General features: G+C 43.8%; 4 protein-coding genes across 4 annotated transcripts; 2 read left to right on the top strand and 2 right to left on the bottom strand.

Annotated features, from left to right (window-relative positions):
• Positions 1–306: 306 nt before the first annotated feature.
• Positions 307–19,313, bottom strand: LOC5514912 (BRO1 domain-containing protein BROX). Its single transcript, XM_001635019.3, has 11 exons — positions 19,134–19,313; positions 5,175–5,375; positions 4,492–4,587; positions 4,187–4,259; positions 3,492–3,600; positions 3,096–3,185; positions 2,522–2,607; positions 2,359–2,440; positions 1,976–2,126; positions 1,373–1,526; positions 307–901 (listed from the first exon to the last, which is right to left on the bottom strand). The coding sequence occupies exons 1-11, from the start codon at positions 19,235–19,237 to the stop codon at positions 803–805; spliced, it is 1,245 nt and encodes a 414-aa protein (XP_001635069.1). The 5' UTR covers positions 19,238–19,313; the 3' UTR covers positions 307–802.
• Positions 8,322–11,504, bottom strand: LOC125568349. Its single transcript, XM_048730415.1, has 2 exons — positions 10,246–11,504; positions 8,322–10,074 (listed from the first exon to the last, which is right to left on the bottom strand). Exons 1-2 carry the CDS (start codon positions 10,390–10,392, stop codon positions 9,808–9,810), a joined length of 414 nt encoding a protein of 137 aa, XP_048586372.1. The 5' UTR covers positions 10,393–11,504; the 3' UTR covers positions 8,322–9,807.
• A 156-nt stretch (positions 19,314–19,469) lies between the features above and the next one.
• LOC5514953 (E3 ubiquitin-protein ligase RNF216) lies at positions 19,470–22,515 on the top strand. Its single transcript, XM_032384571.2, has one exon. The coding sequence runs from the start codon at positions 19,557–19,559 to the stop codon at positions 21,663–21,665; it is 2,109 nt and encodes a 702-aa protein (XP_032240462.2). The 5' UTR covers positions 19,470–19,556; the 3' UTR covers positions 21,666–22,515.
• A 411-nt stretch (positions 22,516–22,926) lies between these two features.
• On the top strand, positions 22,927–27,400 carry LOC5514911 (sodium/hydrogen exchanger 7). The gene has a single exon (XM_001635065.3). The coding sequence runs from the start codon at positions 23,476–23,478 to the stop codon at positions 25,297–25,299; it is 1,824 nt and encodes a 607-aa protein (XP_001635115.2). The 5' UTR covers positions 22,927–23,475; the 3' UTR covers positions 25,300–27,400.
• The last annotated feature ends 92 nt before the right edge of the window (positions 27,401–27,492 follow it).

Here is a 27,492-nt window from a genome sequence, read left to right as displayed (position 1 = left end):
CATGAATAGGGGCAATCGACTTCCCAATTTTATATAGGCGTCACGGTGGTTTCACAAACCAGGTAGACGAGCGGATAAACCAATCTTATGCGACCTTGGTGTTGATGTTTTGACTGAGGACATCTGCGCGCGCATTCTCAAACAAAAAGCTAGTTCTCTCTTCGGTACTTACTGTTTCGTTGGTCTCTTATTCAATATAAAATTCTAAATCCACCTCTACCTACGACTTTTAGTTCGAACTTGCATTTTTTTTAGTAAACAAAACAAAACAATTATCCTTCCTAATTGCCATTTGCACGTGTAGCCTTTTTTGAAGAAGGTTTGTATTTTTTATTATTATGGTGTTATCATACTTGACCAGAAAACGGTATTTCTAAAACATAAAAATGTACACAAAAATTACAGAATATTTGATTAACTAGTCTAGAAAATAAAGCTATGTACCATGACAGCCCCTTCCTCGACACTACGAAACCGAAATTTCTATATAAGAATAACACGTGGATGTTTCTATGAAATGTAGTTCGATTTCTGTACATTGTCGCCCACTCTGTACTACTGTTGCGTGAGACACACTGTTGTCTGTGTCTTGGAACCACTCATTTCTACATCAGATATCAAACATTTTTTATAGATTTCCCAAACACTTAAAAATTGCTATGTTTTTCAAAAATCAATTGTCCATGGACAAAGCACATTCTATTTTTGTAGTTGCTGGCTCTAATGATGTGCTACTATACAAAGGAATTCGTAATAAATGGGATTTGATCATAAGGTATGGATTCTATGAAGTATTTTAAATTTAGGACACAACACATCCAGATGAATTCTTGGCGGGTTTGACAGGGCCTTTGTCCTCTGATTCTTGGACCGGGTTCAGATCGCCTTCCGCACTACGTTTCTGGAGAAGAAGAAAAAAACATGACATTAACAGAAATATATATTTTTTTAAAATGGCGGGTTCTTGTATTTTGGTATTGCTTTGGTATGTTACAGGAGCGTGCCCTCGTGCGCTTTCTCTCTTTGTAAAAAAAAATCAGAATGCAGTTCCGAAATTCTTCATCAATGGCGTGCATTTTGACAATTCTGTCCATAATGCGAATACTGGGTTTGGCGGGGTCAACTTCATTATGTCAATATATTCAGGTGAGCTTGAGGTGGAAAGTACTTAAGGAGACAACCGGCCATCCACAATGACTACTTGTTTAGTCATAGCCCCAAACATGTAGTTAAAAATATCTGCAATTTGCGATATATATGAATTTCTCAATGTGATACCATATATAGTATAGTACTAGGTTCCTTATTTGATTATACAGTTTGTTGGTTACTGTATTTTAAACTAAAGCAGCAGGTAAATTGCCAGGGTTACCTGTGGTGGCTGAGCTTTAGTTGCGTCAAACGCTGCATATGCCTCTGTCCAAATGGCATTAGGAGCAGGAAGAATGAACTCTTGTGGGCTTGCGAGTCCAAAAGTTGCTTTCATATCAAGCTCCTGGGGCTCTTCAGGGATCTTGTGGAAATAACTGAAAGATGTGTGACAAGAAACTACTTATATTTCACTTCCTCAGAATCAATTTTCAAGAAAGATTTCAGACCAAGATATTCTGCAAACTCAGTTACCATCTATTTCCCCTACTATGGAAGACAAAAAAAAGCCTTATGACCAAATGTCCAAAGTGATTGACTTAAATTAAAGACCAGTTATTTTATTCCATACCATCAAACTTATGCTGAAATTGTTATTAATTATTATTGATTTGGCAAATGTTGCAATCATATTAGCGGGGACACATAGTGGTAAAAAATGTCTGGGGAGGGGAGGGGTGGGGGCACTTGATCCTCTGTACACTGAAACTGCTGGTTTAATATAGCTGTTGTGACAGCATCCCCACCCCACCCCTGTCATTATGTTGGGATGTTTGGTTGTGTTGTGTTTGTCTTGTAAAACGTTTCTTTGCTAGACACTACTCACATGAAGCCATTTTCTCTTGTTGCCTTGTCTAGCCTTGTTTTCATGAGTGGACCGATGCGTCTGAAAAATGGGTGTTCCTGGGGCCTAGCTGTTGTCCCAGGCCCCTTGGTCGCTGAGTAGTCACGGCACAGAGCCTCAGCTGTTTTGTACACTGCAGAACATGACATGTGTGAGTATTTTAAAGTTAATGCAAGATTTAAAAACAAACAAACCAAAGAGCATAGTTACATTTGGATCAGTATGCAAAATTTCACAGCATAAATACACAAAATTATATGTGTGAGAGAAAGAAAATGCTTTGGAGGTGATTGGTGCATTGGTAGAAAAACAGGAAACTGATGGTATAAATTCATGCTTTCCCTTTAAAACAAATAAATGCTTACACTTCTCACTCTCCTGTAGAGATCGAATTGCTTTGCCACATTCATCAGCATCAAGTAACTGCTCTCCCTGGAAGCAATATGCCTAGAAAGTAGAACAAGTAGACATAGTATATGTTATTACTACTGATGAAGAAAAATAAGATAGAAGACAAATAATTCTTACATATGCTTCATAAAAAGCAGCTTTTAACTCCAAATACTTCCTCCATTTTCCAGCTTTCAAGTCATCCACAGACTTGAGGGAATCAGCTTTTGAAAAATAAGAAACACATAGAAGACAGTATTAAGTCTAGACACTATAAAACTTGGCAATTCTACAGTATACATGTCCCATAATTTTCGTTTTAGATATATGGATATTACGTTTTAATACAGAACAATTTGATGGTCTCCAAAGTGGAACAATTTGAAAACGCTACCAATCCAGTGTCATGTGGATGAACGAAATTGTTAAAAGCAGTTGAAAATATTGACAGATGATGAATCTATCAAATACATTTAAAACAAGCAAAATGGTAAAGAGATGCATATCCTGTAAGGCTTGTTATTGCTTTCTTTGTTTTTTTTTTTCTTGGAGATTGGGTGTTTTGAAATAAAATGCTTTGGGCAAAAGCAGAACTTTAATAAAAGTACAGTACCAAAAAGGTGGTGGGTAAACCCAACAGACATGATGTATACAAGAAGGTTTTAATAGCCTTGGTTGTATGCCATAATGTTGTGTGCTAAATCTTGCTTACCAGCAGATGTGAAGAGCTTCGCAGTCTCATTTGCCAGAGAGGAGATTAGGGATGCCTTATGTTTCAGCTCAACTGCACGAGCCACGGTCACTACCAGATTAGAATGAGAAACATGCCATTACTGCTGAGCTAGTGTCTTAAGTCTAATTCCAACACTATCAGTAATTGATATAATTCCCAGGAGATGCCTGACATGGGGTCTTGCTGGGCTCAGTCATACTTGATCCTATTCCAGAGTATAGCTATTTACCTTCCTTCTGTAATAGAATTCTAATTATAAATGCATCACATGAAAAGGCAACTTGCACTTCACCTCACATTCACCTTAGCTGACTGTGACCACCTTTTCAATGCTTTGTATTGATCTGATTTTAGAAAAACAATATGAATTCTCACCCTCCTGTGCCTCTGCTACACACTGCATGTGGTACGCCTCCACAACACGCTTCTCTATATCAGCTCCTTTTTCAGCAGATAGTTGTTCAAGTCTCCCCAGCAGCTGATCCTGGTGGAAATCTAAGGTGAGCTTTTGGGGGCAACACTTACGAAAATTAATAATTCAGAGTAGTTTAACAAATATATGATATATTATTTCTTATTTTATTACACTATGTACACTTCTTATATGAAAATGATAGAATGGGGGTTCAGGGGGCTTGCTAAAACCTTGACAGAATGCACAAGGGCTAAAATCAACTAATTCACCCCAATATGTATACCTCATTTCAAATTAGGTTGCACTTGGAGAATCTATATGTATCATAACTTGCAGTGCTTCTTTGTTAAATAAATCAAATAAGCATAAATTATTAAAAACAAATCAAAGCTAAACATGTAAGTCCCTGTTAACATTCCCATGGCTTTCAGAGACCAGGGTTCAGCCATTTATATGTTACCTGTATATACGCCTGCAGGTCATGAAACACTATGGTTGCTCAAGTAGGACAACAATAACAAGGTTTAGGGTTTATGGATGTCCGTTTTTAGTGGTTTTGCACCTGGTAACTTTACTTCTGGTAAACACATGTCCCCTACTACTGTCCTGCTTGCTGTGTGTAAAATACTGCCCAATGAAACAATCTCATACAAACCTTGACATACTGGAACATGCCTGCAGCTGTTCTCAAGCTGGTATGGACTTCCTTGGCCTCATCCATTGAAATGCTACCAAACAGGAAGAATTTACATATAATAAATATTCAGGTGTGAAAAGACAAGGTGGGAGAAAAGAAGGGAATGATAACGTTTTCATTTAGTTTTGCAAGGCTGCTGGGGGGAAGGCGGGGCAAGCCTTAGACAGACAGGGCAGATGCAATTTTTTGCATACGTCTTTTGTAAATTTCTGCCTCCTCCTGCCCCTGTGCTAGCTATAGAAAATGGTTGTAAGTGTACTTACTCCTCCTTGGCTGCCAGTTTAGCGGCATGCTTGGTGTACCAGGATGCTATGTTCATGCACATGGACAGCAACTCAAAGACTGTATCAGCCTCACACCTGACACACATAACACATAGTTGTAAAAATTACCACCAGTGTATGTTGGGCCATATTCATGGCGTTATCATGGGTTATCATTATCACAATCAGCAATCAAAACTACTAATTGCAACATCATCACCATCACTGACTTCTCCAGAAACACCCAGTCATAATTTACCGATATGTATTTGCACAACCATAAACACAGCACCATTATGACTTGCATCACTTTAATCACTACTACAACTGTCAGAATCACCCATTGAGACCATCCAGGTCCATTAACTACTGCAGTGGGAGGGTGAGAGGGGAAGGTTGTGACACAGCACTCCCTGCCCCCACCCCCACTGCCCAGGTAAAGGTGGAAATAACATAGCACATGCAATTCTATACAATAGAGAACAAAGGACTCGGAAGCCTGCCCCTGACAAAGAAGATTCAATTATGACCATAATCAGACTTTATCTTACATCACAGTCTTGGTCATCATATAATCACACCACCACCATCATCATGTCCACTTAGCTCCTCTTACATCTTCTCCGCAGTTCTTTTATAAAAATCTTGAAATCCATAATACTTATTCCTTATCACTGACTCACAATGGAGTGTTTCCACAGATTGAGTTGGTCCACTTGAACATGATCAGCTTACGCAGCTTGCTGTCCCCAGCCCCGCCTGGGTCGTTAACTAGTCCATGCAGTAGAGAGAGGTACACCTCGTAAGCCTGCTGGACAGTTTGAACCTCGTTAGCAGGGTCTGTCAACAGGCTCAGAAGTTTGGCTCGGTTTGTTTTCAGGTCCCTGAGGATGAGGAAAATGCTTCCTATTAATCATAGTAATTTATTATAATTGTTACTTCACCTAGGCAGGACTTGCTAAAGAAGAGGTGCATGGCTATAGATATTTCGTGATATTGTGCAAATGTGTAGAATCTACCTTAAACACATTGACCCCTCAACCGGCCTGTACCGGCTTTGGGAAGTACCCACAACCCAAAAAATTCATAAATGCAAAATAAACACAACAAGATGAAGATACTCAGGCATCAGTCTAAGGGATAAATGGTCTTGCAGATATGCATCCAACCAAGGTGTTGGCATCTACTCTTAAGCCAGATAATAGCACAGGTTCTTTGACAAATCTCAAATCGAACAAGGAGAGAAAAGCAGATCACCCCTCTCAATAAAACGCTCAAAATACCACACAAGGGAGAGAGATCAGCAAACACAGCTCAAGACACAAATAGATACCTTTATTCTGATCCTCCAGGTACATTTCCATGGCCTCAAAACACAATGTCCACTCCTTGAAGGATTGTACAACCACGAAGATGTCTTTACGTATTGCAAAGCCTTCTGGGAGATCCAGGGGAAAATCCACGAGGGGAGGGCCAGCCAGCACTCCTCTCCCCAAAGTCAGATGGTTTTTTATAAGTCTTTTCAACCCGAAGCCAAACAAATCAATTCCAGGTCATACAGACCCAGAATAGCAGTGTAAACAATTTTGGAATCAATTTGGTTTCAGAAAAGACAGCATTTAGGAGAGCTGTGGTGATTCATTAGAAAATTATTTTCTCATCCAGGCAAAGCCAAACAAGAAAAAATCATCATGAATCCACCTTTGCTTGTAAATATCCATAAGCAAAGCACTCAATTATGCCCCAAAAGACTTCATGATGTCCTGAGACACTCTCCTAATATGCTCATAGCTGTATTTTTGATGAAAAATACAAGCAACCATCAACTTGTGCTGGCTTCAGCACAACGACGAGGGATTATAAGTGGGGACCGCAAAGCACTGTTGAAAAGCTTGGATACCGCTGACTAGGTGCAGCTGTGTTTGACTTTGACGGGCTGTATAAAACTCAGAATAGGGGGGGGGTATCTGTTTTCAGTCTGTTTTTTTGTAAATTCAGCTCAAAAATAGCCAGGAGTCAATGAAATGCAATCAAACCAAAGGTGCACGACATACAGTCGAAGGTGCGTGAGTAGTAGGATTTTGGCGCAGCTGGCACAAGTTTTTCATCATCCCAAATTTCATTCCAAAATGGCGCAAAAGTCTCCGCCAAGCCTCGCGACCTGCACATGTGCGAGTTTGCCCAAGACTCCTTGCACACACGAACACGACCACACCCACCTGTCAATCACTTTGTCACGTGATGGCCACGCCCACCTGTCAATCACTTTGTCACGTGACGGACACGCCCACCTGTCAATCACTTTGTCAAAAAACCTGTCAATCACTTTGTCACGTGATGGCCACGCCCACTTGTCAATCACTTTGTCACGTGACGGCCACGCCCACCTGTCAATCACTTTGTAAAAACCTGTCAATCACTTTGTCACGTGACGGCCACGCCCACCTGTCAATCATTTTGACAAGAACCTGTCAATCACTTTGTCACGTGACGGCCACGCCCACCTGTCAATCACTTTGTCACGTGACGGCCACGCCCATTTGATCGTCGAAAATGGCGTGATGAGTTCGGTCGGTTAGGTGGAGGGGTGTGGGCCGGGGTTTACACTTCCGAGCTAATTTGACCAGAGAGAGATGTCCCTCCCAGAGGTCCTCATACCAGCCCTAGGTTACCATGGAGATGAAAATGATTCTTGTGAGAGACTCTCTGGGGGAACACCCCCCCTCACGTGACTGTGGGGGTGAGAAATAAGAGATTGAGTTTTTGACGGTGTCCCTGTGGGAGGCCCCAGCTAGGAGTATGAAAAGTGAGGGTGAATTTTTTTCATACCACGCCACGTCTCAGGTCCTAGACTACCATGGAGATGAGAATGACTCCTGTGGTGGGTTGATGGAACTCCTGCGGAGGAGGTTGTGAAGGATGGGGGTGAGTCCTCTTTACACCACTGAGAAGCGTCTCAATGTTCTACCAACACAGACTGGTGAAGACGTGTCGGAGTTGTCCCACCAGACCCCCAATGGGATTCTGGAATCTTGGTTTAAAGACATAACTGGTTTGATAGAAATGGAAAACCTGAAGGTGAAAGATCTGAAAGCCCTCGCCAAGGAGCGAGGTATCCCAAGATATTACTGGATGCGGAGAGACGAGCTCGTCGGGGCGCTGACCAGCACGTCACCACCACCACCACCCCGACGGGTCCCTCTACCCAAACTTATCAAAGGGCTACCACGTCCGCCTGATATTATCCCATCCAACGCGTCGGAGAGTATTCTCGACGGTCCGATACCTGAGATTGATGTCCCCATTCTCAAACCCTCCAAACCCACACGGAGTTCCCACGTCCAATCACTTAAGCATTTTGCAAACAGGGAAGTCAACTCGATCAAGAGCGAGTTAGATGAGTTTGCGGATTGGATACTATCTTATGTCCCTGAGCCCATCAAAAAGACCGCCAAAGAGGCTGTAGATAAACGGGTCAAACGTCTGAAGGAGAGGATTAAGCGTTTACACGGGGAAGCGGAAGATCGCTTCACACCCAAGGAGCAAAAGACGGCGTTGAAGGGATATCTTAAGACTTATGGGATAGCCGGACAGGAGGGTTACGGTCCCAAGGAGTTTATCACCAAGATCAGACCAAAGGTTATCAAACTCGTCAATGACCGAAAGAAGCCCATCAAGGTCAAGTTTGTCTTTACCTGCAGGTATATAAAAGAAGATCTGGCTACAGGTCAGATTGAGGAGGAGCTGGGATATCATCATACAGAAAAGCCTGAGATCGTGACGGAGTCGACTGATTTCTCTGATTTGTTTAATGTAATGACGAATCCTTTGATCGGATTAGTCGAAAAGTTCCAGAAGCAAGGCTCTGGGTGGCAGTTTGATCGGGTGGAGTACTTTGATATTAACATTGATCCCTTTGATCCTCTCTCCGGGAGCTCGTATGTTGAACTACCAAAGGAGTTAGCGGTAAAGAAGGCGATCATCAATGTGAGGAATGAGAATGATCACAAGTGTTTCAAGTGGGCGGTAACCTCCGCCGTGTACCCCAAGAGGGATAACCCTCAAAGACTCAGTAGAAAGATGATGGAGAACTCTGAGAGATTCGACTGGTCGGGGATAGAGTTCCCCGTCTCGTTGAGACAGATCGACAAGTTTGAGAGACAGAACCCACATACAGTCAATGTGTTTACGTATGAGGAGAAGAAAATATGTCCATTGAGGATCAGTGGGAAGGATCCATTCAATGCAATCAATCTACTTCTCATCTCAAACGGCGAGACGAGTCATTACTGCTGGATAAAGGACGTGATGTCGTTAGTGTCTAGTCAAATTGATAAGTATCACCATACCCGATTCCTATGTTTTAGGTGTCTAAACTCGTTTCGGTGTAAAAAGGCGTTGGAGAAACATTACGAGTACTGCTCAAAGAACGAGTCGGTCAGGATAGAGATGCCGATGGATAAAGACGGTAAGCCCCTTTACACTAGATTCGTGAACTTTAACAGAAAGATGCGGGTCCCCTTTGTTGTCTACGCAGACTTTGAGAGCTTCACAGAGAATATAGACACTTGCTCCCCAGATGAGAGCAGGAGTTTCACTAAACAATATCAGAAACACAAACCGTCAGGCTTCTGCTATCTCATCAAATGCAGCATTGATGACGGTGTGTTTTCACCCAAGCTGGTTCAGAGGACGGTCCAAGGGTCTGCCGAGGATGTCGCGCAGCTGTTTGTGGAGTCTCTCGAGTCAGACATCAAGGAGATTTACAATAAGTTCAAGTTCCCCAAGGAGGTGGAGATGACGCGGGAGGATGAGATGAACTATGACAATGCCACTCACTGCCACATCTGTGGGGGTGAGTTAGGAGAGGACAAGGTTTTGGACCATTGCCACCTCACCGGAAAGTACAGAGGTGCTGCTCACAACGCATGCAACCTTCGATTTAGAGCTCCAAAGTTCTTTCCTGTTCTATTTCACAACCTGTCTGGATACGATTCACACTTGTTTGTCAAGAATCTTGGTACGTCGGAGGGTAAAATAAACTGCATACCTAATAACGAGGAGAAGTATATCTCTTTCACAAAACAGGTTGTGGTCGACAGGTTTACGAACAAAGAGGGCAAACAGGTTGACGTTAAGCGTGATATCAGGTTTATCGACAGTTTCAAGTTCATGTCCGCTAGCCTCGACAGTCTAGTGAAGAATTTACCGAGAGAGTCTTTCAAGAACCTCATGATTCACTACAAGGGGGAACAGTTACAGCTGTTGTTGAGGAAGGGCGTCTTCCCATACGACTGGTTCTGTAACTTTGATCAACTAGACGCTATCCAACTTCCGCCTAAAGAAGCGTTTTACTCGACTCTCAACGATACGGACATATCGGAGGAAGATTACCAACACGCGCAAAAAGTGTGGGAAACCTTCAAGATGAGCACCATGAGGGATTACCACGATCTCTATCTTGAGTCGGACGTGCTCCTGTTGGCAGACGTTTTCGAGAACTTTAGAGATGTCTGTCTCGAGAACTATGGCCTGGACCCAGCCTGGTACTACACAGCACCCGGACTGGCTTGGGATGCAGCCCTAAAGATCACAAGGGTAGAGTTGGAGTTGCTGACCGATTGCGATATGTTACTCATGTTTGAGGAGGGTATTCGCGGAGGTGTCTCCATGATATCCACCAGACATAGTAAGGCAAACAACCCCTACATGAGAGAGTACGATCCCAACCTACCGACAAAGTACATTACCTACCTGGATGCAAACAACTTGTACGGCTGGGCGATGAGTAAACCTCTGCCCACTCACGGGTTCAGATGGATGACGGACCAAGAGCTGAAGGAGTGGGGACGTCACCCATGCGTCGTGGAGGTTGACATGGCGTATCCACGTCACCTTCATGATTCACATGATGACTACCCGTTAGCTCCAGAGAGCATCAAGATTAACAAGGTAGGCAAGTTGATCCCAAACCTCAACGACAAAACAAAGTACGTCGTCCATCATGAGACTCTGAAACTTTATGAAAGTCTTGGGTTAAAAGTCACGAAGGTTCATAGGGGTATCACCTTTGAGGAGTCTGGATGGTTGAAGACCTACATTGACCTAAACACGAGCCTCAGAGCAAAAGCGACAAACGATTTCGAGAAAGATTTTTTCAAGTTAATGAACAACTCTGTTTTCGGGAAAACCATGGAGAACATTAGAAACAGGGTGGACATCCGGCTGATCACAAACGAGAAACAGGCTAGGAAACTAATATCAAAGCCTAATTACAAGCATCGTACCATCTTTTGTGAAAACCTTGCGGCTATCCACATGAGGAAGACGAGACTGGTTTTCAACAAGCCCGTCTACTTGGGTATGTGTATCCTGGATCTGAGTAAGAATCTCATGTATGATTTTCACTACGGTTACGTTAAACCAAAGTATGGTGACAAGGCAAAGTTGCTGTTTACAGACACGGATAGTCTGATGTACGAGATAGAGACGGAGGATTTTTACAAGGACATTAGCGGTGATGTGAGATCCATGTTTGACACAAGCAACTATCCAAGGAATCACCCGTCTGGCATCGAGTCAGGGTTGAACAAGAAGATCATTGGCATGTTCAAGGATGAGACTGGAGGTCTACAAATCACAGAGTTCGTCGGGCTGAGAGCTAAACTCTACTCGTACAGGATGGACGGTGGTGGAGAAGCGAAGAAATGCAAGGGTGTCAAGAGGGCAGTCGTCAAGAAGAGCATCGGTTTCGATGACTACAAGGATTGCTTGTTTGGTAAGGAGCCTCAGATGAGGATGATGAATGTCATCAGGAGTCATGGACACAATGTCTACACCGAGACGGTGAACAAGAGGGCGCTATCTCACGAGGACGACAAGAGAATCATCTGTGACGATGGTATTCACACCCACGCTCACGGTTATCTCGGGAGTGTCTGAGACAACCAACAGAGTGTGCTGACGAGAAAGTACGAGTCTACTTAAATCCTACGAAGCATACTTTTAAAACACTTTAGTGTTATCTTGGAGGAGAGTGCACTAAAATCAAAGAAGTATCGGGGAGAAATAAGTAGGATCTCGAGCATAACCAAGATAGATATTGAGTACACCTGAGCAAGCTCTTGAGCACACCTGAGCAAACTCTTGAGCACAACTGAACACAACTGAGCAAGCTCTTGAGTACAACTAAGCAAGCTCTTGAACACACCTGAGCAAGCTCTTGAGCACAACTGAGTAGGCTCTTTGGCATAACTAGGGAGGTTCTTGAGAGTAACGTCAGGCAAGTCGATGTTTTGTGACGTAGGACGTGTTACAAAACTGGGTGGGTCAACGTCAATTCACGATGCACATCTTGCAACGACCCTTTCGTTCGCCGTGCCCGCATATTTGAGACCCTCCACATGGTTTACAGAATTGTCTCTGTCTGTTGTGCTCACATATCCGAGATCCCCCACACAGCCTGCAAATAGACTTGTGCTTGCCGTGCTCACATATCCCTCCCCCTTTACAGTCTTTGCAAACGTATCTTGTCCGTCCATGCTCACAGACACTACCGCCGCCGCACTCTCTGCATCGCGTCTTTCTTTTATTATGATGACATATCAGGTTACCCCGGCAGTCTCGTTTCACGGGGAGTGTCATCAGATCACCCACGGTAAGGTACTCTGACCGATCTGCTGTTTGTTCCCTCATTTCTCTAAACCAATCATGTCTTTAGACCAAGATTCCAGAACCCCATCGATGGAGTGTTGATCTGCCAATACGAGACTCTCCGCCAACCGGCTCTTCTCCTCCTCATCCAAACACCAATCCCAAAACCTATCTGGATTTCAGGTGATTGGCATGAGCTCCTCCTCCAAAACCTTGAAGAACTTTCGCTTGTGGTGGTGTCTGAAAAGCTCCTCATGCACCTCACCCCAACCGTAAGCTGGGTACAAACCTTTGAGTCTCCTGGGGAGGTGACACGCCATGAATCTCATAGTCCGCCCAAAACTCTTTGCTCCCCAACCCAGCAGCATCTTGACAACCCCCGTGTGACAGCCGGTGGCTACTCCGCGCAGGGCTCTCTCATACGATTCAACCCCCGCCTCCCTGCATCTCTTGACAGTCTCAACGTCTCCCAGGGTGACCGCCAGCGTCGTGGCATCGTCAATGTCGTCGTAAAGGTTCTCACCTAGCTCCTCACACACATCAGCCACGAGATCATTACCCACCATCACTGCAGCTGCTGAGGCATCACCAAAGTCTCTCAGACCACACTCCTGGAGAAGATGTAGAACGTCAACGTGACCACCACGCGCTGCAGCCACCAAGGCTCTCCTAAGGTCTCTCGCACCAAACTCTACACACAGTTCAACAACCTCTTCATGCCCCTCCCGCGCCGCAGCCTCCATGGTCTCTTCAAAGTCTGTAGCACCCCACTCTTCACACATCTCAACAATCTCAACGTGACCTCCCACCACCGCTTGGACCATAGCCCAGTCGAGGTCTACCGCATCATACTCTGCATACTTTTCGACAACTTCTACAAGACCCACCCGTGCCGCGTATGCCATCACACCGTCGACGTCTACCCCGAACCGCTCCATCCTGCTGAACCTGCCGCGTCTCTAGAACACTTTCTTCAAATCCTTTTGACACTTTGTGTTAGGTGCCCTCTCAGAGATGACACCCAAGCAGCTGAAACCTCTCTCACCATACCTGACCGTTGTTACTGTGACGAGAACAGTGTCGCCCTCCTTAATCCTCTCACCCTCCCTCACGTAGCAGTTGGAGCACGCCTCAAAGACGTACCCGTCGAGAGAGGTAGACGGGATCACAACCTTTTGTATATCTGAAACCTCCAAGAGGACACCGCCGGCCCAGACCATCCGCACCTCCCCAACAAGCTCACCCCCAACCCGCGGCCTCAACGTCTCCACCTCAAAACTCACTCTAAAGATGGTGTCACGAACATTGACAACCTCCGTCAAGCGTCCCACCGAGAGGACCCACCCGAGCTCCCTCGTGCACTCCCCCACCACCGTACTGACGATCTCATCCCTGACGTGGTTCATTATTTCACTGTCCAAGTATTTGGGGTCAAGGAACAGACGTCTCTTGATCACCACCTTCCTCAGAGCGTCTCCCATCTTTGTTGTAGCCGCAACACCTTTAGGCCTCCTCAGCGATGTGGTGTGAAAAAGCTCATTATTTTCACACTGTGTGGAGAGGAGCAGTCTCCACCCTTCACAATCATGGTTGAGGGTCCTCCGCAGGATTTTAAGATCTCCTGTGACGGTGTTAGCATGAATTGCTTAGCAACTGTGAGGAGACTGCTAGCAAGTACTGTCATCCGAGATGGTAGGAGCATAACACTAAAGTGTTTTAAAAGTATGCTTCGTAGGATTTAAGTAGACTCGTACTTTCTCGTCAGCACACTCTGTTGGTTGTCTCAGACACTCCCGAGATAACCGTGAGCGTGGGTGTGAATACCATCGTCACAGATGATTCTCTTGTCGTCCTCGTGAGATAGCGCCCTCTTGTTCACCGTCTCGGTGTAGACATTGTGTCCATGACTCCTGATGACATTCATCATCCTCATCTGAGGCTCCTTACCAAACAAGCAATCCTTGTAGTCATCGAAACCGATGCTCTTCTTGACGACTGCCCTCTTGACACCCTTGCATTTCTTCGCTTCTCCACCACCGTCCATCCTGTACGAGTAGAGTTTAGCTCTCAGCCCGACGAACTCTGTGATTTGTAGACCTCCAGTCTCATCCTTGAACATGCCAATGATCTTCTTGTTCAACCCTGACTCGATGCCAGACGGGTGATTCCTTGGATAGTTGCTTGTGTCAAACATGGATCTCACATCACCGCTAATGTCCTTGTAAAAATCCTCCGTCTCTATCTCGTACATCAGACTATCCGTGTCTGTAAACAGCAACTTTGCCTTGTCACCATACTTTGGTTTAACGTAACCGTAGTGAAAATCATACATGAGATTCTTACTCAGATCCAGGATACACATACCCAAGTAGACGGGCTTGTTGAAAACCAGTCTCGTCTTCCTCATGTGGATAGCCGCAAGGTTTTCACAAAAGATGGTACGATGCTTGTAATTAGGCTTTGATATTAGTTTCCTAGCCTGTTTCTCGTTTGTGATCAGCCGGATGTCCACCCTGTTTCTAATGTTCTCCATGGTTTTCCCGAAAACAGAGTTGTTCATTAACTTGAAAAAATCTTTCTCGAAATCGTTTGTCGCTTTTGCTCTGAGGCTCGTGTTTAGGTCAATGTAGGTCTTCAACCATCCAGACTCCTCAAAGGTGATACCCCTATGAACCTTCGTGACTTTTAACCCAAGACTTTCATAAAGTTTCAGAGTCTCATGATGGACGACGTACTTTGTTTTGTCGTTGAGGTTTGGGATCAACTTGCCTACCTTGTTAATCTTGATGCTCTCTGGAGCTAACGGGTAGTCATCATGTGAATCATGAAGGTGACGTGGATACGCCATGTCAACCTCCACGACGCATGGGTGACGTCCCCACTCCTTCAGCTCTTGGTCCGTCATCCATCTGAACCCGTGAGTGGGCAGAGGTTTACTCATCGCCCAGCCGTACAAGTTGTTTGCATCCAGGTAGGTAATGTACTTTGTCGGTAGGTTGGGATCGTACTCTCTCATGTAGGGGTTGTTTGCCTTACTATGTCTGGTGGATATCATGGAGACACCTCCGCGAATACCCTCCTCAAACATGAGTAACATATCGCAATCGGTCAGCAACTCCAACTCTACCCTTGTGATCTTTAGGGCTGCATCCCAAGCCAGTCCGGGTGCTGTGTAGTACCAGGCTGGGTCCAGGCCATAGTTCTCGAGACAGACATCTCTAAAGTTCTCGAAAACGTCTGCCAACAGGAGCACGTCCGACTCAAGATAGAGATCGTGGTAATCCCTCATGGTGCTCATCTTGAAGGTTTCCCACACTTTTTGCGCGTGTTGGTAATCTTCCTCCGATATGTCCGTATCGTTGAGAGTCGAGTAAAACGCTTCTTTAGGCGGAAGTTGGATAGCGTCTAGTTGATCAAAGTTACAGAACCAGTCGTATGGGAAGACGCCCTTCCTCAACAACAGCTGTAACTGTTCCCCCTTGTAGTGAATCATGAGGTTCTTGAAAGACTCTCTCGGTAAATTCTTCACTAGACTGTCGAGGCTAGCGGACATGAACTTGAAACTGTCGATAAACCTGATATCACGCTTAACGTCAACCTGTTTGCCCTCTTTGTTCGTAAACCTGTCGACCACAACCTGTTTTGTGAAAGAGATATACTTCTCCTCGTTATTAGGTATGCAGTTTATTTTACCCTCCGACGTACCAAGATTCTTGACAAACAAGTGTGAATCGTATCCAGACAGGTTGTGAAATAGAACAGGAAAGAACTTTGGAGCTCTAAATCGAAGGTTGCATGCGTTGTGAGCAGCACCTCTGTACTTTCCGGTGAGGTGGCAATGGTCCAAAACCTTGTCCTCTCCTAACTCACCCCCACAGATGTGGCAGTGAGTGGCATTGTCATAGTTCATCTCATCCTCCCGCGTCATCTCCACCTCCTTGGGGAACTTGAACTTATTGTAAATCTCCTTGATGTCTGACTCGAGAGACTCCACAAACAGCTGCGCGACATCCTCGGCAGACCCTTGGACCGTCCTCTGAACCAGCTTGGGTGAAAACACACCGTCATCAATGCTGCATTTGATGAGATAGCAGAAGCCTGACGGTTTGTGTTTCTGATATTGTTTAGTGAAACTCCTGCTCTCATCTGGGGAGCAAGTGTCTATATTCTCTGTGAAGCTCTCAAAGTCTGCGTAGACAACAAAGGGGACCCGCATCTTTCTGTTAAAGTTCACGAATCTAGTGTAAAGGGGCTTACCGTCTTTATCCATCGGCATCTCTATCCTGACCGACTCGTTCTTTGAGCAGTACTCGTAATGTTTCTCCAACGCCTTTTTACACCGAAACGAGTTTAGACACCTAAAACATAGGAATCGGGTATGGTGATACTTATCAATTTGACTAGACACTAACGACATCACGTCCTTTATCCAGCAGTAATGACTCGTCTCGCCGTTTGAGATGAGAAGTAGATTGATTGCATTGAATGGATCCTTCCCACTGATCCTCAATGGACATATTTTCTTCTCCTCATACGTAAACACATTGACTGTATGTGGGTTCTGTCTCTCAAACTTGTCGATCTGTCTCAACGAGACGGGGAACTCTATCCCCGACCAGTCGAATCTCTCAGAGTTCTCCATCATCTTTCTACTGAGTCTTTGAGGGTTATCCCTCTTGGGGTACACGGCGGAGGTTACCGCCCACTTGAAACACTTGTGATCATTCTCATTCCTCACATTGATGATCGCCTTCTTTACCGCTAACTCCTTTGGTAGTTCAACATACGAGCTCCCGGAGAGAGGATCAAAGGGATCAATGTTAATATCAAAGTACTCCACCCGATCAAACTGCCACCCAGAGCCTTGCTTCTGGAACTTTTCGACTAATCCGATCAAAGGATTCGTCATTACATTAAACAAATCAGAGAAATCAGTCGACTCCGTCACGATCTCAGGCTTTTCTGTATGATGATATCCCAGCTCCTCCTCAATCTGACCTGTAGCCAGATCTTCTTTTATATACCTGCAGGTAAAGACAAACTTGACCTTGATGGGCTTCTTTCGGTCATTGACGAGTTTGATAACCTTTGGTCTGATCTTGGTGATAAACTCCTTGGGACCGTAACCCTCCTGTCCGGCTATCCCATAAGTCTTAAGATATCCCTTCAACGCCGTCTTTTGCTCCTTGGGTGTGAAGCGATCTTCCGCTTCCCCGTGTAAACGCTTAATCCTCTCCTTCAGACGTTTGACCCGTTTATCTACAGCCTCTTTGGCGGTCTTTTTGATGGGCTCAGGGACATAAGATAGTATCCAATCCGCAAACTCATCTAACTCGCTCTTGATCGAGTTGACTTCCCTGTTTGCAAAATGCTTAAGTGATTGGACGTGGGAACTCCGTGTGGGTTTGGAGGGTTTGAGAATGGGGACATCAATCTCAGGTATCGGACCGTCGAGAATACTCTCCGACGCGTTGGATGGGATAATATCAGGCGGACGTGGTAGCCCTTTGATAAGTTTGGGTAGAGGGACCCGTCGGGGTGGTGGTGGTGGTGACGTGCTGGTCAGCGCCCCGACGAGCTCGTCTCTCCGCATCCAGTAATATCTTGGGATACCTCGCTCCTTGGCGAGGGCTTTCAGATCTTTCACCTTCAGGTTTTCCATTTCTATCAAACCAGTTATGTCTTTAAACCAAGATTCCAGAATCCCATTGGGGGTCTGGTGGGACAACTCCGACACGTCTTCACCAGTCTGTGTTGGTAGAACATTGAGACGCTTCTCAGTGGTGTAAAGAGGACTCACCCCCATCCTTCACAACCTCCTCCGCAGGAGTTCCATCAACCCACCACAGGAGTCATTCTCATCTCCATGGTAGTCTAGGACCTGAGACGTGGCGTGGTATGAAAAAAATTCACCCTCACTTTTCATACTCCTAGCTGGGGCCTCCCACAGGGACACCGTCAAAAACTCAATCTCTTATTTCTCACCCCCACAGTCACGTGAGGGGGGGTGTTCCCCCAGAGAGTCTCTCACAAGAATCATTTTCATCTCCATGGTAACCTAGGGCTGGTATGAGGACCTCTGGGAGGGACATCTCTCTCTGGTCAAATTAGCTCGGAAGTGTAAACCCCGGCCCACACCCCTCCACCTAACCGACCGAACTCATCACGCCATTTTCGACGATCAAATGGGCGTGGCCGTCACGTGACAAAGTGATTGACAGGTGGGCGTGGCCGTCACGTGACAAAGTGATTGACAGGTTCTTGTCAAAATGATTGACAGGTGGGCGTGGCCGTCACGTGACAAAGTGATTGACAGGTTTTTACAAAGTGATTGACAGGTGGGCGTGGCCGTCACGTGACAAAGTGATTGACAAGTGGGCGTGGCCATCACGTGACAAAGTGATTGACAGGTTTTTTGACAAAGTGATTGACAGGTGGGCGTGTCCGTCACGTGACAAAGTGATTGACAGGTGGGCGTGGCCATCACGTGACAAAGTGATTGACAGGTGGGTGTGGTCGTGTTCGTGTGTGCAAGGAGTCTTGGGCAAACTCGCACATGTGCAGGTCGCGAGGCTTGGCGGAGACTTTTGCGCCATTTTGGAATGAAATTTGGGATGATGAAAAACTTGTGCCAGCTGCGCCAAAATCCTACTACTGCGTGGCATCCAAAATTGATCGCTAAAGTAATCTACAGCATAGTAAAATGAGCCCAATATCAGCTATTAATAGCAATCAACTAATTTGTTAATATACAATATATATTTAAAAGTACAAGTCTTTGTAATGTTTGCATTTCAACAACCCTTTTATAGAACGGGTGTACATATATATGCTAAATTTGCAGATAACTTCTTCTATAGATAATGGTGACTTTTTGCAACTATGTTTCTCTGAATAAAAAAAAAATATGGCAAAATATAGAATCGTGCTATATAAGTAAGCTTACCATGTTTATGACAGATTTGTATTTAGCACAAAATAAAACTCACGTTATGATTTTCCCAGCCGCGGAATTTGTCACTGTCGAACGAAGGGACTCGAAAGATACAGGAGCAGTAGCTTTGATTGGATTTCTGTGAAACCAATGCGCCATTTGTGTTGTTTTTGTGAGTTTTAGTCGTCGAAATCCTGTCTTCTCCTCATTTCTATTTTTAGGAACTTTTGTATACTGACAGAATCCGCTGTCTCTAAAAGCCGGGGCTCAGCCAAAAGGAAAACCAATCAAAAACAGGATACTATCATAGTATAAAGAGTGTGATTGGTTTGGATTGAAAACTGAGGCAGCCATTCAAGGGCCGCTGATTGGCTGGTTTTGTATTAACTTTTGTTTTTCCGCCATTTTCAAGAGATTTCTCGCATGCTTGGCTTATTTCTTGGAAGCTGCCATTAATTTTGATATTTTGTTTGTAACAATGGAGGACAGAGCCGTAATACTGGAAGCCTTGCGGCCCATGTTTCCACAGTGGAGTGACAGAGTACTCTCAAATTGCATTCAAGAAGTGCATGAGAGAATGCAGGGCAACCCTGAAATGATTCTTCCGACTGCCATCGATCGACTACTTGCATTACCTTCAAACAACGAAGACGACAGACCAGTCGAAGTACTGCATAATTTCCAGGGTGCACCAAATGCATGGAATGATAAAGCGTTAAGGAGGGATACAAGCATTGAACGCAATTCCTTTAGCGATGACGAAGATGACTTACTAACGCCAGAAACAACCTATTCGAAGAGTACCTTATCGCGGTCCTCAAGTTCATCAAGCATTCAGGTTAACAGTTTAGATTATGATAGTGATAATAATGATGATAACGATGACTTGTTGTACGTGTCAGCATCAACTCGCGATGGTAAAGAACTGTTGTTTATTAATGATACTCCACCAGCTCTACCTCTGAAGCCTGCAAACGGACCACCATTACAAGAGGCAGCATTCTCGTCGAGACACACTGTGGAGGTACATGGGCTGGCTCATCCTTCCATAACACAGCCTCCTCCAAGACATTCACCACCGCAAACTCCTGTACCACCACCTCCACCTCTTCCACCGTTTGCCCAAGTATCCTTACCTCCTCTTGAACAGGCTTTTTTAGAGGTGAAAAACCTGTTTTGTGATGTGCAGCATGACTTTCTCCGGGGAATTCTCCAACAGTGTGTGCTGCTCCCTGTTCATGACATTGTAAACCATGCTTGTAACCGTCTCCTGGAGACACCAGGATACCCAAAGCAAGACTGCAAACCATCCACTTCTTCTGAGGTCAAGGATGTTGTGAAAGATGATGTGAATGTGGACTATTTCAAGGAATACAGTTCTATGGTTTCATATCATTATATAATGGAGTGTACACGCTTACTTGAGAATGAGTACCCTATGGTGTCTGTACGAGACATCAGGGCAATCTTGACAAAATACAACCACCACTATGCCCCTGCATGGAAGAAAATTGAAGAAAGTTTGCCATACGCTGTTTCATATCCATCATATTCAAGCTATAACTCTCCAATGAATAGATCAACCATTGCCACAAATGCAAGGAAATCCCCTTTACCATCAGGAGTTTATCCAATGAAACTTTTAAAGGGAAAAAGAGCTCAGAGGTTCAGCTCCTTGCCAGTTTTCCCCAACCTGCAGAAAGAAGTGGACTTTATTTCAAGTTACAAGAAGAGTAAGGTGACAGAGGTGGATAGGAAGCTTGCTGTAGAGATCAACGAGAAGCAGTATGTTGAACAGGGGCAGACCATAGAGTGTGGATGTTGCTATTGTGATGTGGCTTTTGAGGATATGGTACAGTGTCTTGATGGACACTTGTTTTGTGAGAACTGTTTAATGAACTATGCCAAAGAGTCTGTGTTTGGTCAGGGAAAAGCCACACTAATGTGCATGACATCAGAATGCAACAGTAGCTTCCCCTTGAGTCAACTAAAGAAAACTCTCCCAGAGAATATCCTGTCAAAGTATGAAGACCGGCTACAGGAAGAGGCGCTGTCTCTGGCAGAGATGGAAGACCTGGTGCGCTGCCCAAGCTGTGAGTTTGCAGCAGTTCTTCCATCTGGGAACAAAATTTTCAAGTGTCTAAATCAGAAATGTGGTAAAGAGACCTGCAGGCACTGCAAAGAGAACTGGTCTGACCACTTTGGACTCAAGTGCTCTGAGATTGAGAAAAAAGGAGAGAAAGACTTGCGGATATCGTATGAGGAGAGAATGACCATGGCGAAGATCCGCAAGTGTCACAAATGTGGCTGTGAGTTTACTAAGTCTGATGGCTGCAATAAAATGACGTGTCGCTGTGGAACTACACAATGCTATGTGTGCCGTAAGCCTGGGATAAGCTATAACCACTTTTGTCAGCATGCGCGGGATCCTGGAAAGGGTTGTTCTCAGTGTAAAAACTGTTCCCTGTGGACAGATCCGTCAAAGGATGACAACATGGCAGTCAAGCAACTAGAAAGGAAGGCGAAGGCAGCTAAACGACAGATGCTTGATCAAGATAATGTTCCAGGAAAAAAGCCAAAGCTTTGATGTATGGCAGTCAATAACTGGAGCAAAAAGCTACAAATACTCAATGAATAAGATTTCTACATAGTGGTAGATGGTTGTATGACTAGTAACAGGATTCTAGAGCTGGGTGAAAGGGTTTTCTGGGTCATTGTTGGCTAGCTAAACTAAAGAAACAATTGCAACTCTTGAAACCCCGCAATATCCATCGTTCTCATAAATTTCAGCATTTCAAGCATAAGTTTGATTTATTAACTTTTTTTCAAAGTTCGGTTTTGGAGAACGTATGTCACAAAAAGATTGGTATACAATAATTGCCGTTTAAAAATGTAAGATTGGCTATGCACTGTTTTCATGGTAGAGAGATTTGTCATAGATATTGTCATTTTTTCTGATGGTTCAACGGTATCAATGCAGTTTACATGTAGCCCACCAAATTTAGCCCTATTATTTTGTTACTCCCACTGATATTTTTTCATGTGCTAATAAATTATTACTAATTCGTATAGAAAGGCAATTCAAATTATCTCAATCTAAAGTGAAATTTCCTTAATTTCTATTATGTCTGCCAATATTCAGAATAAGATGGCATGAGTTTTGCCTGAATAACCTGTTCATGTTTTCATATCATTATTCAATTTATATTATCAAATTGATTTATTTTGAATGCTAAAATAAAATGACAAACTGAAACCAGGAATAATATTTTCTGGGAACATACTATCAGGAGTAGTTGCCTCGGAGGGGCGTAAAGTCAGATTGAAGTGTATGTTCCAAAATTTGTCAACACGGATTTTCGCCCGCGCCAAACTTATATATAACGTTAAAAGCTTACAAAATAAAAATGGGACTTGTGTATAACTTGCATATGGAAGCAAGTAATAATTGTCTTATTGGTACTATACTTCGCGTCACACAATGTTTAATATTTTTTTTTAAATCTAATTATTTTTAATGCAATTTTATTCCTTAAATACTTAAAAGTATTTAAGGCAAACCTAATTTTTGGCTGTTCATTTTATACTAAAATGAAATAGTGAAAGAGAAACAAAAATGGAGCGGCTTGCTTCAATATATATATATATATATATATATATATATATATATATATATATATATATATATATATATATATATATATATATATATATATATATATATATATTATATATTATATATTATATATTATATATTATATATATTATATATATATATATATATATAGTGTTAGTTTGAGAAAAATACAAACTACATAGGTTTCCCTACAGGTCTGTTTCGTAGTCGCAAATGTTTTTATCTCTATATAGCGAGAAATAACAGAGAGAAGTGTGCCTGACTCCGTCACAAGAAATAGGGACTGCTATGAGCATGTGTGGCCATCTGAAGCGCATCCAGATCATCGGATTACATCCGGTGTGAACAGAGATAATAAGTTTCATTTGTTTGAATAAAAACTGAACAAACATAGAGAAGTAGTGCCACCAGCACTAGTTGAACCTAAAAACGCGGAGCTAAACAGGTGGCCAGCGGATCTCATTAAAAATTCACCTGCACTTGCAAACGAAACGACAAAAATCAAGACTGGGTAATGAAATAGTTCCCAACAAAAATGATACCTTAAACATTTACAATGAAAGAGAACAGTTACGGACATTGACAAATGCCACAAAACGTCACGTTGGTTTAGGTTTTCTGACTAAAGATTCAAACTATTTGTTCGTAAGAGTAAAGAAGACTACCGTTGGGTTCAATCTTCTGATGAAACAAGACCATTCCAGCAGCTTTCATGTTAATAGTATCCTCTAGATAGTCGGACAATAAGGCACAATTTGCAATGAAGACACGACATCAAAAAGAGCAGGGATTTTTGCGAGCAGAAGGGCGTTCCTCCTTTGCCGAAAAGTTGCACTTTGCGCTTGTTGTGATTTTCATAGTCCAACTCTTCCCCCTTGTTCACGGACTCGAGACTCCGACTACACTTGAAGGAAAGCGAGAAGATGAGATGGAACACTCGCACAACACGGACAGCCTAAGTATCATGATCCTTATAGGTTTACTCATTGTCGATATACTCGTTATTTGGCTATTCAAGATACGTAGGCTGAAGTTCATTCACGAGACAGGGGTTGCGATGATCATTGGTGTGGTCGTCGGCGCCTTGATCAAGTATTCCGAGGTCGGACATCACAAGCAGCCACTATCAGTCAAGATAAAGAACTGCAATAACCTCACGAATGCACCTCAGAGCGTCTGGGTGAACATAAACGGCACGGAGTATACTTATAATCTGATGGGTATTCGATTCCCCGCGCAAACCCAGGCCCCTGATGAAACAAATGAGATCGAATCCCGAGCAACTTTTAACCCTGAGATATTCTTTTACGTACTTTTACCACCGATAATATTCTACGCTGGTTATAGTATGCAGAAGCGTTACTTCTTTCGTAATCTCGGAGCTATTCTGACGTACGCGTTCTTTGGTACGACTATTTCGTGTTTCGCCACTGGGAGTTTAATCTACGGGTTTAATGTCTGGACAGGAGTAACGAAGGATTTCGATTACCCAGAATGCTTGCTGTTCGGTGCGCTTATATCCGCTACAGATCCCGTCACTGTACTAGCGATATTTCACGATATCCACGTTGATGTAGACATGTATGCACTTGTGTTTGGAGAGAGTGTTCTGAACGACGCGGTGGCGATAGTGCTGTATCGTGCGATCGAGAGCTACCTCGCGTACAACCCACGCGAGATGCGCGAGTTTGACTTGATGTCTTGTGCCCAAGCGCTCAGTGATTTTGTTGCTATATTTACAGGTTCGTTCGTCATCGGCTGCAGCATGTCTTGCATCAATGCACTTGTCACTAAGCTCACCAAGCTAGGAAGTTTTCCTATTCTTGAGACGGCGTTGCTTTTCTTGATGTCTTATTGCACGTTCCTCATGGCAGAGATAGCAAACTGGTCGGGTATCGTCGCTGTGCTATTCTGTGGAATCACCCAACAGCATTACACATATAAAAACCTCACAGACGAGTCACGAGCGAGGACTCTACAAACGCTAGAGCTCTTGAACTTCATGGCTGAAAACTTCATTTTCACCTATATCGGATTATCCGTATTCGCGTTCACAAGTCATCAATGGAACCCTGGTTTTATTGGGTGGTCCTTTCTTGCGATCTTCGTAGGGCGATTTCTCAATATCTATCCCCTTACTTTTTTCCTCAATCTTGGGAGAACGCGTACTATTCCAGCAAATTTCCAGCATATGATGTTTTTTTCAGGTTTACGTGGGGCGATAGCGTTCGCGCTCGCTGTACGTAATACCGTCTCTATTCCCCGTCAGATGATGCTCACTACGACACTCATCATAGTCATCGTGTCCGTGATAGTATTCGGCGGCATCACATTACCAGTTCTACAGTTCTTGAACATTAGGAGTGGTGTTGATGAACAGGAGGAGGAGACTAGGGCACGCAGGCTCAGTTTGATTGACATCAACGATCCCACCGCAAGTACTCCACAGGATCGACTGGAGAAAAAGATCTACGAGAAAGCGTGGCTGGTACGCGCGTGGTCGCGCGTGGATAGTAAATACCTTACGCCAATGTTTGTGGAAGAGAGCGCGCTAACGGACTCGCACTGGCCCGCGCACCACTAACCCAAACCCACGTGAGCGCACCTTTTCCGCGTGTGAATAGTAACTACAAGCCCCATCTCCACTAACAATTTTTAGTTGACAATTTTTATGTGAAAATTTTTATTTGCTAGTGTAGAGCAAATTGTAGTGGAGCAAATTGGGCAATTTTTATGTGGCAATTATAGTTTCTCAAAAGCTAGCAGGTTTGCTTTTTCTCGGCAATTAAAAATTGTCACATATGAAAAATTGCTAGTGCAGATGCCAACAAATATAGTTGTCAACTATAAAATTGTCAACTAAAAACAGTAGTTTTTAGTGTAGATGGGGCTTTACGCTCATGTTCGTGGAAGAGAGCGCGCAACCCGTGCATTTTACTATCATGCGCAAAAGCATTAGCGACTCAGCGTAACTAGCGTTAACGCACCTTTTCCGCGCGCATATGCTGCCTGGAATAGGAACGTGGTTACATTATTTTTACTCTTGCTCCGAGGAGTGAGGATGGGCAAGCCTGCTTATTTTCGCTTTTTTTTTGTGTACCCGGGTTAAAACGATGAGCCTGTGCTTGCTCTCGGAAGTTCCATTTTATTATTATCAATATTGAATATCGTAGTAAACGTTATATCCGTATTGAACAAATACAAATTAAGATATCCAAAAAGGGATGAGTAAAGGGGAGCGAGGGTGAGCAAGGAATGTGGACTTGACCAACAACTAGAATTTCCGTTTTCTGAAGGCTTGAGTGTGAAAGGTATTACCTAGATTTTGGATGTCTAAGACGACATATTTTTAGGCTTAAGAAGTTTGTAGCTTCACACCCGATGCCTGTGCCAAGCAAAAAATGAACTCCTAGAATCTAAAATGCTCGTAAGAAATTCGAGGAGATTAACTTACGAGAGGTTTAATCACAGTACTTTCTAAAAACTAAGAACACAAAGCATCTTAGATTGCCTGCATTTTAATGTAGCTTGCTTTTGTTGTTCTGGGCATAAAACATGTCATATGCACGTGCGTTACTTGACAAGAAGTAGAAAGGCTAGAGGCAGCAATGTAGACCTAGGTCTTAGTGTGCTGCACATGATGACGACATCACTACATTTCTATAGCAACACTCCTATTCCCAAGCGACGCGAGGGTCAAAGAGACCCCGATATTTTTCATTGTACATCTCAGCGAGCTGTGCGTGGCGTAACCGAATAAGACAGGGCTGGGATCCTGGTTATTGCCTCCCCATTAATGCGCGGGTACGTCAGGTTCTTTTGTGTTGTACAGTTCGCTAGATAGCGGTGCTGGGGCCGAAATCTCCTGCTTAGCCGTAAAGCTTAATGCTGCCATACGGTGTTTAAGCGCATGTCTGCAAGTATGGTCTAATTTTTCTCAATTTAATCGGATCTGGAAAAGGTTCGATTCTCGGCCATGTACTCAATTTTTTTTTTCACTGTTTACCAGTTGCGATTCCATATTCCTTGCCCACCATTGTTCCCCTTTGTTCACAATGTTTTCTGCTCATCTCCCTTGCTCATCCTTGCTCCGCTTCGCTTAATCCGGTTTTCCGTTGTTCGGTCTGAAAGTCTATATTCTATATCTTAAAGATATAGTATCTTTAAGTCCATATTCCTTCTCAATATCCTTCTCGTATATTTTAATTTGTATCTATTCAATACAGGTATAATACCCTCGGTACCAGAGCCTCCAGACTTCTCTCGTCCAGTGATGCTTAAACAAAATTCCTCGACGAGCGAAGCGCTTGCGCTTGTCACGGCATTTTGGCTGAGCGTCACTGGACGAGAGATGTCTGGAGGCTCTGGTACCCAGGGTATAGATATAACTACGACATTCAAGATTGATAATTAGATAAAGAACTCCCAAAAGCAATGAATAATTATAAAGGAATAATAAAGTAAAGTAACGTGCACCGTTTTAAAAAAGACAAAAAATGCTTGTTCACTCTTGCTCCTGGGACCAACTTTTTTGGTTGTCCGTATCGGGCAATATCTGATAGATTAGTGTACAACAAAAGTGGCTGGGTGATGGGTTTCCAACCCGGCTGGGATCAGACAGTGAGAAAAAAAAATATTTTTCTAACATCTATACTTTATTTATTAAACAAAGTTGTCAAACATTATCTTATTTAGAGAGTATATTGTGGGCGATCTAGGGGGGGGTGGGGGGGTGGGTGGAGAGAGGGAGCAGATTAATACACAACATTGAATAAAT

Source organism: Nematostella vectensis, chromosome 7, assembly GCF_932526225.1.
Source record: "Nematostella vectensis chromosome 7, jaNemVect1.1, whole genome shotgun sequence".
NCBI classification, from domain to species: Eukaryota; Metazoa; Cnidaria; class Anthozoa; order Actiniaria; family Edwardsiidae; genus Nematostella; species Nematostella vectensis.
This window is presented reverse-complemented; position numbering and strand designations above follow the sequence as displayed.